Below are 15,271 nucleotides of genomic sequence, written 5' to 3'. Positions count from 1 at the left end.
CTTCACTCCCTTCATGAACCCCCACTAAAAAGCTTGGAGTCCATGGTTTATCATTATCACCACTGCTTTGCATATCCCTTGATGGCAGTTGCCTGGCAAAATCCAACCCTGGTTAAATCCAACAGCCTGCCTCCTTCCCGCTTACAGGCTGCCGGATGAACAACGGGCCTGTTCCTCTGGCCTCACAATCACTTACAACCACCAGCCCCAAGTGAGCCATTAGTCCTGCCCAGTAGTAATTCTAGAACATTTCTCTGATCCATCCACTCTTCCAGGTTCCTAGACAACTGTTTCATGTGTTCTCTTCAAACTTCTAAAACCTCTTCCCCATTCTCATTCTCAGAAGATAATCTTGTTTCCTCTCACTAAGAAAGCAGAAACAATCAGAAAAGAATTTCCACAAGTCCTGATGCCACATCCACTCTTAGCAGTAAATGTCTCTGTATACTCTGCATTCCCTCTTGTCCATACAGAATAATCTATCCTTGATCCTATATAACCCATAGGATATAACCTATACATCCTATAGAACCCACTGACTTGTCCACTAGTCTATCCCCACAGCCTCCTTAAGCCTTTTGCACGAGCAGTGCACTTGCATAGGCAAATGTCTCCTCTTGCCTCTGCATCATCGAAATTTCCCTCTCTACTGGATCAGTTCCATTAGCATACAGAGATGCTGTCATTTCTCCCATCTTGAACAACCATTTCCACTCCACATCCCCCTCCAGATACTGCCCCAGATCTCTGTCCCCCATCGGAACTGCCTCCATGCACTGTTTCCAATCCCAACTTCTACTCAAATATCTCTTGCTCCCACTAATCCACCAAAACTGCTAGTCAAGATCCCAGAGACTCCACATTGCTAATTCCACTGGTGCCCTCTTAGACCTGCCTTTACTCAACCTATTTACCATAGCTGATCATTATCCCTTCCTTGAAAGCTTTCTTCGCCTGACTTCTAGAACCCTATCCTCACTGGTTTTCCTCCCCAACCTCCAACACTGGAGCGCTCAATCCTGGAACCTCTTCCCTTCCCTCTCTATACTCACTAAGAGATCACATCCAGATTCGTGGCTTTAATAACATCTGTACACTGAGGACTCCCACGTTTTCATCTTCAACCACTCCCAGGAGCTCCACACTCATATATCCAACCACCTACCTGACACCTCCACACGGGTGCCTAATAAATACCCAAAATTCAGCACCTCTAAACAGAACTCCTGATTCCCCCCAACCAAACCTAGTCCTTCTGAAGCCTTCCCAATCTCAGTAAATGGCAAAGCTACCTTTCTGGTTCCTCGGGCCAAAAACCTGTCATCCTTGCCTCCTCCCCTACTCCACAAACTCATATCCAAATCCTCAGGAAATCTAGTGTGGCACTGCCTTCAAAAATATATTCTGAATCTGATCATTCTTCACGACTGCACTGCTGCCACCCTGGCACAAGCAACATCTCTAGCCTGGATGTTTCAATAGCCTCCCCTCACTCTCCCTGCTTCTGCCTTTTGCCCCTATTCCCACACACCTCTCCTCTGCATCATACCCCACGAGACCCTGTATTATCTGACGCCCCACTACCTCTCTGACCTCAATCTCCTCCTAAGCTTCCCCTTGACCACTCCTGTTATGGACTCAACTGTGTCCCCCCCAAAATTCCTAGGATATCCTAACCCCCAGTACCTCAGAATGTGACTGAATTTGGAGATAAGACCTTTACAGAGGTGATCAGCTTAAATGAGGCCATTAGGGTAGGCCCTAATCCAATATGACCGGTGTCCTTACAGAGGAGGAGATTAGCACACAGACACTGAGAGACCAGGTGAAGGCACAGACAGCAGACAGACATCTGCAAGCCCAGGAGAGAGGCCTCAGAAGAAACCAACTCTGCCAACACCTTGATCTTGGACTTCCGGCCTCCAGAACTATGAGAAATATAGTTCTGTGGTTTAAGCCCCCCAGTCTGTGGTACTCGGTTACGGCAGCCCTAGCATATTAATATAAGCTGCTTCATCACGTTCACTTCCTTACTGTTTCCTGACTACACCAAGCACAACCCTGTCTCAGGGCCTGCAAGCTCATTTCCTCCCTAGGCAGGGTTAGGGATTACACCATATCCATTTCTCAGCTGTGGAAACCGAGGCTTGAAGATGTTAAATGACTTGCTCGAGTAAGAGGTAGAAAAAAAGAGGGAAGTCAAACTTTATCTAGTTCCGTGATCCATGCAAAATATCTCCACACTTTACCAATACTAGATATTTAAGGAAAAACATGAGAGAAACTGCTTACTTTTCAACCCAGAGCACTGACACGAGCTTCACGCCTCTCTTCTGTGCTTTGTCCCAAGTGCTCTGGTATCCATCTTTGAAGACAACGTGAGTTACTTGTTTGTTAAAAGTTTTTGAAACCTGTAGACAAAGTGCAGAAACAAAATATAAATTATTACTATTTGCACACAGTTTCATAAGTACAAAGCCAGTGTCACTCCTGGAGACATTTGCAAAATAGGCAACAAAGTATTAGCAAACTGTATCAACCAATATATAAAAAGGGTAATACATCCCCATCACATGAGTCTATTCTAGGACTGCAAAGTTGGTGAACATTAAAAAAAATCCATCATAATTATTCACTACATTAACAAAGTAAGTGGAATAACAATATGATCATCTCAACACAGGCAGAAAGCACATTTGATAAACTTAAAAAGTTTATTCATGAGGAAAATTCTTAGTAAATCAGGATCTGAAAGTTGGTACAAATCTGCATTAGGCAAAATGCTAAAAGCTTTCCACTGAGAAGAGGAACTAGACAAGGATGGCCGACATCTGCATCCTGTTCAACTGGCCCTAGCCAGTGCAGTATGTCAAGAAAAAGAAATAACAGGTGTTAGGATTAGAAAAAAAAGAAACAAATCTGTCCTGTGCACAGAGGATTCAATTGTGCACATTTTTAAAACCCTGAAAATGCCACAGAATTCATAAATGAGTTTGGTAAATTTTCTGGACACACTGTGTATTGTGCAAAAAATTAACTATTTCTAAATACTAACAGGAGTTAGAAAAAGGAATTTAAAAAATATCATTTATAATAGCCAAAGTATGACTGAGAAAATTATAAAACATTATTGAAAGAAATTAAAGAAATCTAAATCGACAAAGGCATATGGGTTCACGGGTTGGGAAGATTCAATTTTGTAAAAATGTCAGTTCTCTCCATAATGCTCTATTGTTCCAATCCAATTCCAATCAAAATCTCAAAAGAGCTTTATACTGTAAATTGACAAACTGATTCTAAAATGTATTTGTAAAGACAAACAGCTAAGAATAGCCAGGACACATTAAAGAACAAAGGGGAAGACATATGAAGATTTATTACAGCAATTAAGACAGGGTGGTTTGTCATGAGAACAAAGTACAATCATGCGTCCCTTAAGGATGGGGATATTTGCTGAGAAATGGCTCCTTAAGTGATTTTGTCGTTGTGCGAACATCATAGAGGGCACTTACACACACCTAGGTGGTAAAGCCTACTATATACCTAGGCTATATGGAACTAATCTTATGGGACCACCAACATATATGTGGTCCGTCACTGACCAAATCCTAGTTACATGGCGCATGACTGTTTATGGATACTGAAACATACGGTTACCTGACTGAAGACAGAGGTTACTGCAGAGCTTGGTTAAAGGACAGTCTTCCCAATAAATGGTGTTGAGACAAATGAATATTCATATGGAAAAAAAAATGAAACCATTTCACATCACATACAAAAATCAATTCCAGATGTACTGAAAGTTTAAATGTGAAAGGCAAAATGATAAAGCTTCCAGAAAATAACATAGGAGAAACTCTTCATAACCTTGGTGTAGGAACAGATTTCCTTTAAACAGGACACACAAAAAACCTCATCATAAAGGAATAAACTACATTACAATTATCATCAAAAGATACCATAAAGAAGGTAAAAAGACAAGAAACAAAGTGACAGAAAATACTGCAATTCATATGACCAACAAAGGGGTCAACTGAAAAATACAGAGAATGCTTACAAATCAAGAAGAAAAAGAAAAACCCAATGGAAATGAGCTGGAGACTTGAACAGGCTCTTCAAAATAAATATATGAAAACATGCAGGAAAATGTAAATTCAAACCACAATGATATACCACCAGAACGCACCACACCAGCTGAAAGGAAAGACTGACAGAACCAGCATATACAGCAATGGAGCTGTCTATGTTGGCAGAAGTATAAGTCGATTCAACCATTGAATTGTGGTTGAATTCTGTTAGGAACTGTTGAAAACTGTTAGAAATCATTAATTTTCTCAGATGTGACAATGGTCTTTTTCTTACACAGGGAAATGTCCTTGTTTTTAAAGGATGAAAACTAAATATATTGAAGGACAAATTATGACATCTGCAACTTTCACACAGTTAAGGCAAAAAAAACACACACATAAATATACTGTACAGAGAAATGGCAACAAAGCAAGTATGTTAAGACGTTAACAATTGTCGGGTCTACGTTCACTGTACTATTCTCTCATCTTTTCTATTTGAAAATTTTCTAAATAAAAAGTGAAAAACAAAAAGATCCAAGAGATCTAAGATCTTAATCCATACCACCCTCAAAAGCCATGTTGTCAACTCATGTGTTCCATGGCTTTTTCTCAGCCACAGTAACATGTCTTTAGCCCAAGTATGTAGTAGGTTATCATAAGATGGAAACTCCCTCGGGTTCCTAACTTTCAACGTATCACAAAAAAAGTATCCTCTCAGGCCCAAAAGCCAGCCTTATCCCTACATTTTGATTGCCCTTCACCCCAGTCTGCTCTGGGCCTTTGATCTCTGCATCAGGACAGGGAATAGGGTGAGCCAAACAAAATTTAGGAACATTCACTCCTTGCCTGAGAGTGAATGCCTCCTTAGATTCATGCCCTGGAGGCCTCTCTCCTCACCCTAATCCCTGGCCCACCTTCAATGATCTTCTCACCTACTCTAATCTTTCCCTACCCTCAGCCTATCAGCCATCCTCCTGTAAAATCCCAATCCGCACACACAAATACACTTCATTCATTGTTGAACATCCTCTGAGAGCAGTTTACCTTCACCATCTCTGTTCCTTGTATCTCAGTGATTCCTGAACTAATTTCCATTCCCTTTATCCAGTTCACTGGAAACCACACTATGCTCATCAAAGACCTCAGAGTTTTCAAACATAAAGAATACTTCTCAGGGGGCCGGCCCCGTGGCCTAGCGGTTAAGCGCGCGCTCCGCTGCTGGCAGTCCGGGGTTCGGATCCCGGGCGCACACCGACGCACCGCTTCTCCGGCCATGCTGAGGCCACATCCCACATAGACCAACTAGAAGGATGGGCAACTATGACATATGGCTATCTTCTGGGGCTTTGGGAGAGAAAAAAGGAGGAGGATTGGCAATAGATGTTAGCTCAGAGCCAGTCTTCCTCAGCAAAAAGAAGAGGATTAGCGTGGATGTTAGCTCAGGGCTGATCTTCCTCACAAAAAAACAAAAGAAAGAATACTTCTCAGTCTTAACTGTTCTGCAGAGTGCAGTGTTTTAAAATCTCATCATTGAAGTTCGTCCCTCTGACTTCCAGACTCATCTTCTGGATTCTCCTGGCATTCTTCTCCATCTTTGTCCCTGGGTCCACAGCTCCCATCACCTGTCCTTGAAATACTTAATAGGATCCACCTTCAGCACTTTTCATTCTAACCACCTGGGACATTAGCCACACGGGCCTCACCTGACCCCCAGGTCTCTAGCCTTGACTGTCTCAAGTTCCACAGTTGTATATCCACGTCTATCAGGTATTTCCAATATGCCCCCAAAATCACAATCTTTCCCTTAAAAACCTGTTCCTTTTCCTGTGTTCCTCACTTTGATTAACAGCACCATGCATCCAGGTAACCAATGGCAGAAGCCATATTTTCATCCTAGAGTTCTCTTCTCAAATGACCTATAAGACCAACTGTTGTATAAATCCTACTCATCTAAACTCTTCATATCATGATTCTTTTCTTTTTTCTCCTGCCACTTACCATTGTCTTCTTTGTCCTTCATGTTCTAAGTACTAACTCCTAAAATAAGAAAAGGCAAATATATCTCATTGTGTATCAGACATCTGTCATATGTAGCAATGGTAAAATGAATTTCTTACCTTTGCCCCCATCTCCACAAGCTGGTTTGTAAATGTCTTTGAATAATTTTCTGTGCCATTGGCTGACCATACTTCAACATATGCCACTACATCTGGAAACAAACTAGATATTAGCATGAAATATATTTGAAATTCCAGCATCCCTCACCCAAGGATTTCAATAGATTTTTTCCTTATTGTATTTACATTAAAAAGTAAATTTAAAATTTCTCCTTAAATTTCCTTTAAAACTTCTTCTATTAAAAGCCTATTCAGAATAGCATCAGCACTATTACGGTTCTTAAAATTTCAAGCAAAAAACAACTTGACTCATACACAGGTCACAGTTTACATTCTTAACACCCGATGCTCTCACCAAATTCCTACACCAGGCTTAAGTTTTCTAGTGCAAGAGTCTGTTTTCTGTAAAGGACCAGATAGTAAATATTTTAGGCCTTGCAGGCCATACAACTACTCAACTTCATGGCTGTAGCACAAAAGCAACCAAAGACAATACATTAATGAGCTAGCATAGCTGTGTTCCAATAAAACCTTACAGACAATGAAGTGTGAATTCGATGTAATTTTCAGGTGTCATTATTCTTCTTGGTTTCCCCCCGCAACCATTTAAAAAAGTAAAAAACATTCTTAGCTTGCAGTCCCTATAAAAAAAGGTAGCAGGCAGGCTTTGTGGATCAGGGAGCAGTTTGCAGACCCCTTTTCTAGCAGATATCCTTTTCTCAAAACCTGATGTTTTAAAAAAATTTCCAGGTGTGCCATTCTAAATAATTGTGAGCAAAGTAAACAAAAGTCAGCTTAAGTTAACAAAATACTAACATTAGAGAAACAGTGACATCTGATTAGAATTTATGTAAAGCCTCTGGTCTTTTGAATATAAGGTCTTTACACTACTCCAGGTCCCTCAACACAGATCCTGACTACCCACACCCCTTCTCTCCAACACCTAACCCTACATGTCTCCCGGGCAATCTTCAGCAATCCCAGGTGCCCCCTGACTTCACCAGGGATGGGGAGTAGAATATACCGACTACAGGGCAGGCTCTGGTGCTCAAATCCCGCCTGCACTGACTAGCTGTGTGGCTGGGGAGACGCGCCCAAGTCTCCATGCCTTACTTTGCCCACCTGTAAAATGAGCTCAAACAGAGCTGCTGGGACGATTACAATTAAGGCACTATCAACCAAGGGTTTAGCACAGTGCCCAGACACAATAATTCCTCTGTGACAGGTCGCTCCTGGTATCATAACAACAAACACTGACACAAACAGGGAGAGGAGCTGCTATTTCTTTTCCTAATTTCACAACTGCCCCACGCCCCTAAATTCACCCAGGCCTGCAAAGACCCGAGGACCTGGGAGAAAGCTGGAAAAAAATCCACCCATGCCTCTGCACTCCGACCCCTCTACAACCCATCCTGTGCCTCCACCATCTGCCTCACTGAGCGCAGGGAGGGCCACACACGGACAGTCACTGGACTCGGGGACAGCCTCCACCCCACCCCACAACACGGGGACGGTCACTGGACTCGGGGACGGCCTCCACCACACCCCACAGCACGGGGACGGTCACTGGACCCGGGGACGCCCCCAACCCCGACCCCACAGCACGGGGACGGTCACTGGACCCGAGGACGCCCCCAACCCCGACCCCACAGCACGGGGACCGTCACTGGACCCGGGGACGCCCCCAACCCCGACCCCACAAGCGGCGGCCGACTTCCGGGAAGGCCGAGCTGCCCTCCCCGCTCGTCCCCCGAGCCCACTGCACGCGCGCCGAGACCCGGGTACCCGTCCTCCAGCCCGCCCGCTGCCGCCGCCCGCTCGACCCCCTACCCACTCCAGGGAGCAGGAGGTCCCCTCACCTTTCAGGACAGAGGCCCCCGCGGTCGCAGGGGCCGCCATGAGGGCCGGCGGCACCCGCACCGGGTACACGGCGTCGGGCCCGGGGAGCCAGAGGGAGCGGGCGGCACTGAGCATGCGCAGGGTGGAGGCGCGCCGCTCCCCTCCGGCTCCGCGGAAATCCGCTCGTCCGTGTTTTCCAAACAGCCAAGGGAGGGGCGGGACAGTAAGACTCCGCCCCCGCGGAGGGTGAAGAAAGCAGCTTTTTCTACCCCAGATTCGACCTTCCTCCAGCCCAGACTGCGGGCCAGCCTCCTCCCGGGGGAGTTGTCTCTGCCCTCTCGGAAGTTACCAGGACGATGGCCCATAAAATCCGAGTTAAACCCTTATGTGTCCGTAAGGGGACTTAGAAGCTTCCCGGCGCCTCACCTGGGCTCACCTGGGGGCGGGGCCGGGGAGGGGACCTGAGGATGGCCTTGCTCGGAGCCTGCGACGCCGTCAAGTCACCTCACATCACACGCCCCGGGCTCCCGGGCGCCGCCCTGTCGTCAGCGCGCCAAGGACCGTCCAGCGCGCCCGACCCACGACCCCTCTGCATCCAGGCGAGCCCGCGCGGGGCCGGGACCGGCGCCCCTCGGGACCCCGGCCTCCCTTGAGGGACCCCGGACCTCACATCCCCGCGGGGAGAACCCGGACCTCAGGTCCCCGCGGGGGCACCACGGACTTCCGATCCCCACGGGGAGAACCGGGACCTCCGATGTCCGCGGGGCGACCCGGGACCTCCCATCCCGCGGGGGCATCTCGGATCTCAGACCCCGCGGGGGGCGGGGCCCGGGACCGCAGATCCCAAGGGGGATTCCCCTCGCCTGCCTGTCGTCCTTGCGTTCCGCCGCCCGCAAACCCCGGAGCGGACGACGCCGGGCGGGAGCGGGCGAGCCGCGCGCTCGGGACCAGCCCCGCCCTCCCGCCGCTCCGCCTCCCGGGCTTCAAACCTCGCGCCAGCGGAGCCCCGCCCACGCCGTGCCGGGGCGCGGGGGCAGGGCCCCCCAGGGCTGCGCGCACGTGTCGCGTCGGGAGCCGCAGGCCTGAGCCGATCTGCCAGAGCCTCTCCCGGGATGACGCTTAGGGCGGGGAAGGTCTTGCTTGTCTGCTGATAAAAGGTTTCTGTGTAATCTCCCTGAACCAGTGAATCAGTTAAAGGATCCATGCCATGTGTATTAAAGAATGAGCCACCAAATGTGTAAACTTTCATTTCCAGTGATTTCAATACCATCTTGGTGTTCTGTCATGTAGAACGAATTCTATTTCCAAGCTTAATGAAAAACACAGTTTTGAAGTTAAAGTTTTGAAGTTTTGAAGTTAAAGGGACGCCATTGTAACTCAGTGGTTAGAAGTACAGGCTCTATTTTGGAATCAGACTGCACCTAGTTTGGAGCCTTGTTCAGCCACTAACTAGCTAGAGATATTGAGGAGTTACTAAAACTCTCCAAGCTTCATTTTCCTGTGAAAAGGCATTCATAATAGTAGAAATAATAAACTGACATTTACTTAGCACTTATCATGATGTATTATGAAAGTTAATCCCGCCAAGAGCTAAGTGTTCTTATGGCAATTTACAAAGCACTTACATATATTTTTTTTCTTCTAGATTCTCACTAACTTTCTATTATTTTAGAGGTATTTATTATCCCATAATCTGGAGACTAACAGTGGACTCCTGCCGGCTCCAACTCCTTTACAATTAAAAGTGCTTTCTCTTATTTTATACTTTGTATCATTTGATGCTCACAACAGCCCTGTTAGACAGAAAAAGTAAGCATATTATCCCGTTTATACACATAACTAACCAGGTTCAAGGGAGGTTACCTGACTAGTGCAAGGCAACTCAGCTAGGAACTGATGGTGTTGGTTGTGTTGGGGCTGGGAAAATCCCTTCTTCCCTTCTTTTGTTTTTATGGCTGGACTAATAATCAAATTGAGGAAAGACCAGATTAACAGGAGAAAAACCCAGTTTAACACCTACGTGTTGGAGATCATAGAGAAATGATGCTCGAAGAGTGAACAAAGCAGGCAGTATATATCTTTTACATAAAGAAACAATAAATTTGTGAAGAATTGACAGGACAAAGAAACTTAGGTTTGGGGTATGTAAATAGTGAGGAATTTAAGCAGAGTTTAGGCTTGAGGTAGTAAATTAGCAAGATTTGTTTGTGCAGGCTTCTCGGCCCTGAATTCCCCAGCTGTGGTGATAAGGATGCAGGGAGAGCACCTCTCACGTGGGAGATTTATTTCCTGCTTTCAGGGAAAATAGAGACAGGAGAGTCAGAAAGCCCTTTTTGCTTCTCAAGTAACTTAAATTCAAAATAACAATATGCTATTGTGGGATATTTGGGGGTGGCCTGCTCTGGGCCCCAACAGTTGGAACTGGGATTCATACAAGTTTAGTTCATTTTACTAAATCCAGTGTCAGGGTATGTACAGGAATATTGACTACCATCTATTCAAGTCTTTCTGTCATCCATTTATTCATTATCCCAGTAGTTATATCAGCTGTTAATAGGATCCAATAAGCCCACTGTGGTCCTGAAGAATGACCTTGAGTATATGCAGCCCCGAAACCCCACTTTCTAGACTCAAATCTCTGATTAATAACTACATCATTATCACAAATTGTTGACCTAATAAACTCTACTCTGAGGAAATGGTGACACCGTTTACTTGGGAATGTGAGCTCAGCTCATCGTTGAAGATAAAGCTACTTTCCCTACTGAGTAAGCGACACTGAACTCTAAGAAAATTTAGAATTAAAAAATGACATAATGAAGTAGATCAAAACAATCGCCTTTGGTCAGGGTGGTACAAAAAGTTCAGTATTTGGTAGATTCTTCAGCTTCAACATCACAAATATTTTCTCCTATGACTTCTTGTACAAATACTATAGTTTTAGATTTTATATTTAGGTTTAGGATCTATTTTGAGTAAATATTTGTATATGGTACGAGATAAGGACTGAAATTCATTTCTTGCATGTAGATAACCAAATGTTGCAGCACCATTTGTTGAAAAGCAACTTTTTCTCCATTGCATTCAGTGCCTTTGCATCTTTGTCAAAATCAGTTGTTCCTACATGTGTGGGTTTATTTTTAGACTTCCTATTCTGTTCCATTGAGCTATTTGTCTGTCTTTATGCCAATACGACACGGTTTCAGTTACTGTAGCTTTATAAGTTATGAAACTTTATAACTTTATAAGTTATAATAAGTTATGAAATTGGATAGTATAAGTCCTACAACGTTTTTCTTTTTCAAAGTTGTTTTATATATTCTAGATACGTTGAATTTCCCTACGAATCTTAAAATCAGATTGTTATTTTCTACACACACACAAAAAAACTCCTGCTGGGATTTTGATTGGGATTGTGTTGAATCTCAGATCTGTTTGGGGGAGGATTGACATCTTAACAATATTTACTCTTCTGGTCCACTAGCATTTGTTTATGTCTTTAATTTCTCTCAGTGATGTTTTATACTTTTCAGAGGATGGGTCTTTTAGAACTTTTGCCAAATTTAAACACAAGTCTTTCTATTTTTTGATGATATTGTAAATGATTTTTTAAAATGTCGATTTCTGATTGTTGCTAATATATGGAAATACAATTGGTGTTTGTAATTGATCTCATGTTCTGCAGCCTTCCTCAATTTGATTAATAGTTCCAATATTAATATCTAATAGCTTCTTGGTACATTTTATATGATGTTCTACAGGCAATTGTGTTATCTGTGTTGGGAGGAAAATTTTTCTTCTTCCAATTTGGGTCCAGTGATTGAGGGTCTGCACATTAACAATTTACAGAAAAAGACAAGGTTTGTTTACACGTGCTTGTGTGTACATGTGGGAGTACTCAGTGATAAGTAACTCACTGAATATATACTAAACTTAACAAAGGGAAGAGGTGGTTTCAGGGCTTCAATGAGAAGTTATGGAAGGTTCTGTAGGGCTTTTTGATGCTTATGGATGTTGGCAGTCTGTCTTCCTGGCACCAGAGTTCACAGAAAACTCCCTCGGAGGGGAGCAAATGGCCGCTGTATTTTCTGGAGGCTCTGCTTTCATCAGATAAGAGATTTATTTCTGCATCTTCTTTAGCTCAAATGTTTTCACTTTAAAATAATCTTTATACCAACTCTGAGGTCTGAGTCCTCATATCTGCAAAAAAAAAAAAAAAAAAAAAAAAAAAAAATCAGCTTTGCTTCCTCCTTTCCAGTCTGGACATCTTTTATTTCTTTTACTTGCCTGCTTACACTGGTCAGAAACTCTAGTTCAGTAGTTCTCAGCAGACAGGCGATTTTGTCCCAGGGGACATTGGTAATGTCTGGAGACGTTTTTGGTTGTCATAATTGGGGGTGGGGAATTACTACTGGCATCTAATGGGTAGAGGCCAGGGATGCTGCTAAACAGCCTATGCAGGGCAGCCCCCCAAACAAAGAATTATCCGGCCTAAACTGTCAATAGTGCTGAGGCTGAGAAAACCTTAGTCCAGTACAAGAGTAGTCGTCCTTGTCTGGTTCCTGATCTTAGGGAGAAGGCGTTTGGTCTTTCAACATTAACTATGATCTTTCGCAGATGCCCTTTATCAGTTTGGGGAAGTTTCTTTCTCTTCCTATGTTGCTGAGAGGTTTTTTTTATTTTTCAAATCAGGAATTTTTAAAATCAGGATGTTTGATTTTGTCAAATGCTTTTATTTTAATCTACTGAGATGGTCATGTTGTTTTTCTCTTTCTAGTCTGTGAATAGTGAGTTACACGGATTGATTTTTGAATGTTGAAATAACCCTGCATTTCTAGAATAAACTCCACTTAGTCATGATGTACCAACCCTTTAATATATTGTCAGATATGTTTTGCTAAAATTTGTTTAGAATTTTTGCATCTATGTTCAAGATAGATTTGGGTCTGTAGTTTTCTTTTCTTGTGATGGAAACATGGAGATACAAGAAAGAATGAAAAATGACAAAAAGTGTTCAAATGTGAGTGAATCTAAATGATATTGAAGGTACAAATAAAAAATAACATAAATATTGATTGTATAAATCAACAATAATAGTCTTATGGGGTTAAAATGCAGTGTATCTATAGCAATACTGCATCGCAGGAATGGTGTATCCATCAGGGAACTAATGTTGTTAAAGTCCCCTCAGGTCTTTTCATTTACAGGAGGTAATGAAAGCACTCATTTTTATTAGAGTGTGATAAGGCAAGGATGTATTTCACAATCTCTAGGGAAATCAATAAAGAAATCAAATATTGTATAACTATCAAGATAATAAAAGAGGAAATGAAATAATAAAATATAATCCATTCAAAAAAAGGAAAGAAAGGAGAAAAAAGACAGCAAGCAGGAGAATGCACATAATAGAAGGTAGAGATAAATCCAAATTAATCAATAATTATATGGACTAAAAGCGCCCATTCCTGATGGAAACACTCAAGAGAATAGGAATTTGTTATTTCTTAGCATAAATACATATATAGTTTATATATATATAGCCAAGATCTTACTCCATGGAGAAACAGCAGAGGCATTTCTACTAAGACCCAGAATGAGGCAAAGATGGCCACTATCTACGCAGTTATTCAACATTATACAGTGGAGATATTAGCTACTACAATTAGACAAGAGAAATCGATCAGTGGCATAAGAATTAAAGAATAAGTAAAACTATTTCTATTGTAAATGATATGACGATACACTCGGAAAACCCTACAGCATCATTGATAAAAGATTGATAAAATCATTGAGAAAACTATAAATTATTGCTAAAAAAAAACAAATTCAGTAAGGATCTAGAAATAAAATTAACATGATGTTAGAGGATATATAGATAGAGAAAACTCCATTTGCAATAACAACAGTAAAGAATAAACTTAACAATAAATGTGCAAAACCTATTTGAGAAAAACTTGAAAACACTCCTGAAAGACACAAACGTAGCTTTGAACAAATAGAAAGACATCCCTTGTTCTTGGATTGAGTGCTTAATATCACCATGATGTCTCTTCTTCCTAATTCAACTGAATGCAATCCCAATAAAAAATACTAACAAGGCTTTTGATGGGACTAGACAAGATAATGCTAGAGCTCATATGGAAAAACAAGCTAGAAGGTCACTGAAAAAGAAAAGCTACCAGGGACTAACTCTACCAGCTATAAAACATACAAGAAACCCTCTCTCATTGAAACAGTGTTGTACCGGCGCATGCCCTGACAGAAATCAGGTGTAGGGAAAAGGGATTGTGTTGGGAAAAAGCTGTCTAACTAGAACTCAAAACCAAATGCAATAAAGAATGATAAACACCCACACACCGTGAACAATATCAAAGGGCAACTGACTGAGATCAGAGTCAGAGATTTGAAGACACTGCCAGCTTTGAGGATGGAGGGAGAAGCCAAGGAATGCAGCAGCCTCTAGGAGCTGGAAAAGGCCAGGAAACAGATGCTCCCCCAGAGCCCCCAGAAGGAACACAACCCCCCACACACCTTGATTTTAGTCCAGTGAGACTCTTTGCAGACTTCCTATCACCAGAACTGTAAGATGATAAATTCGTGTTGTTTTAAAGCATTAAAAAAAAAGGCAACTGACAAACTGGAAAAAAAATGTCTACAATATCGTAGTACATATATATTTTAAAACTTTTAAAAACTGAGGAAAAAAGACTAAAAATTTATATAGAAAAATGGGCAAAAGACAGAAACAAACTATTCACCAAAAGAAGATACAAAAACAATCCTTAAATTTATGAAAAAATTTCCAACCTCACTCGTAATTAGAGGGATGCAATCTAAAACTACACCTGGATATCATTTTCCTGTCAAATTGTCAAAAATGAAAAAGCTAGACAATACATTCTGCTGGAAATACTGTAGGTCAATAGTGTTTCATTGCTGATGGAAATAAAAATTCTTACAACTTTTCGCAGGGGAATTTGATAATACTTAACAAAAGCACACATGCATTTACTTTCTGACCCACCAATCCCACTTCTAGGAAATCACCCTGAAGGTACTCTTCTAGCAATATGAAAATACATGTACACAAATTTTTTCATTGCAGATTGCTTTTAATTGCAAAATATTTGCAATAGTTTAGATGCTCTATATAGGAGAATAGTTGAATAAACTGTATCCATACAATGCAACACTTTGCAGTTGTGAAAAAAAAATGAGGAAGATTCCTATACACCGATATGGAAT

General features: G+C 42.4%; 1 protein-coding gene across 11 annotated transcripts in view; it reads right to left on the bottom strand.

The window, feature by feature from the left end:
* Positions 1-8,485, bottom strand: part of MCPH1 (microcephalin 1) — a 246,496-nt gene extending 238,011 nt beyond the window's left edge. For 9 of the 11 annotated variants that reach the window (XM_004440580.3, XM_087418290.1, XM_087418296.1 and 6 more), the window contains exons 1-3: positions 8,047-8,163; positions 6,188-6,279; positions 2,293-2,411 (exon numbers count right to left, since the gene is read on the bottom strand). In XM_004440580.3, coding sequence (XP_004440637.2) covers positions 2,293-2,411; positions 6,188-6,279; positions 8,047-8,161 — 326 coding nt within the window. In that variant the 5' untranslated portion in view covers positions 8,162-8,163. Of the gene's footprint in view, positions 1-2,292; positions 2,412-6,187; positions 6,280-8,046; positions 8,164-8,452 lie in introns of those variants that run through there. The other 2 variants (XM_087418291.1, XM_087418300.1) reach the window with 2 other exon arrangements.
* Positions 8,486-15,271: the final 6,786 nt, after the last annotated feature.

Source organism: Ceratotherium simum, chromosome 28 (genome assembly GCF_057802395.1).
Source record: "Ceratotherium simum simum isolate JZ-2026a chromosome 28, ASM5780239v1, whole genome shotgun sequence".
Lineage (NCBI taxonomy): Eukaryota > Metazoa > Chordata > Mammalia > Perissodactyla > Rhinocerotidae > Ceratotherium > Ceratotherium simum.
Note: the sequence above shows the minus strand (reverse complement) of the source record. Positions and strands in the feature narration are given on the sequence as shown.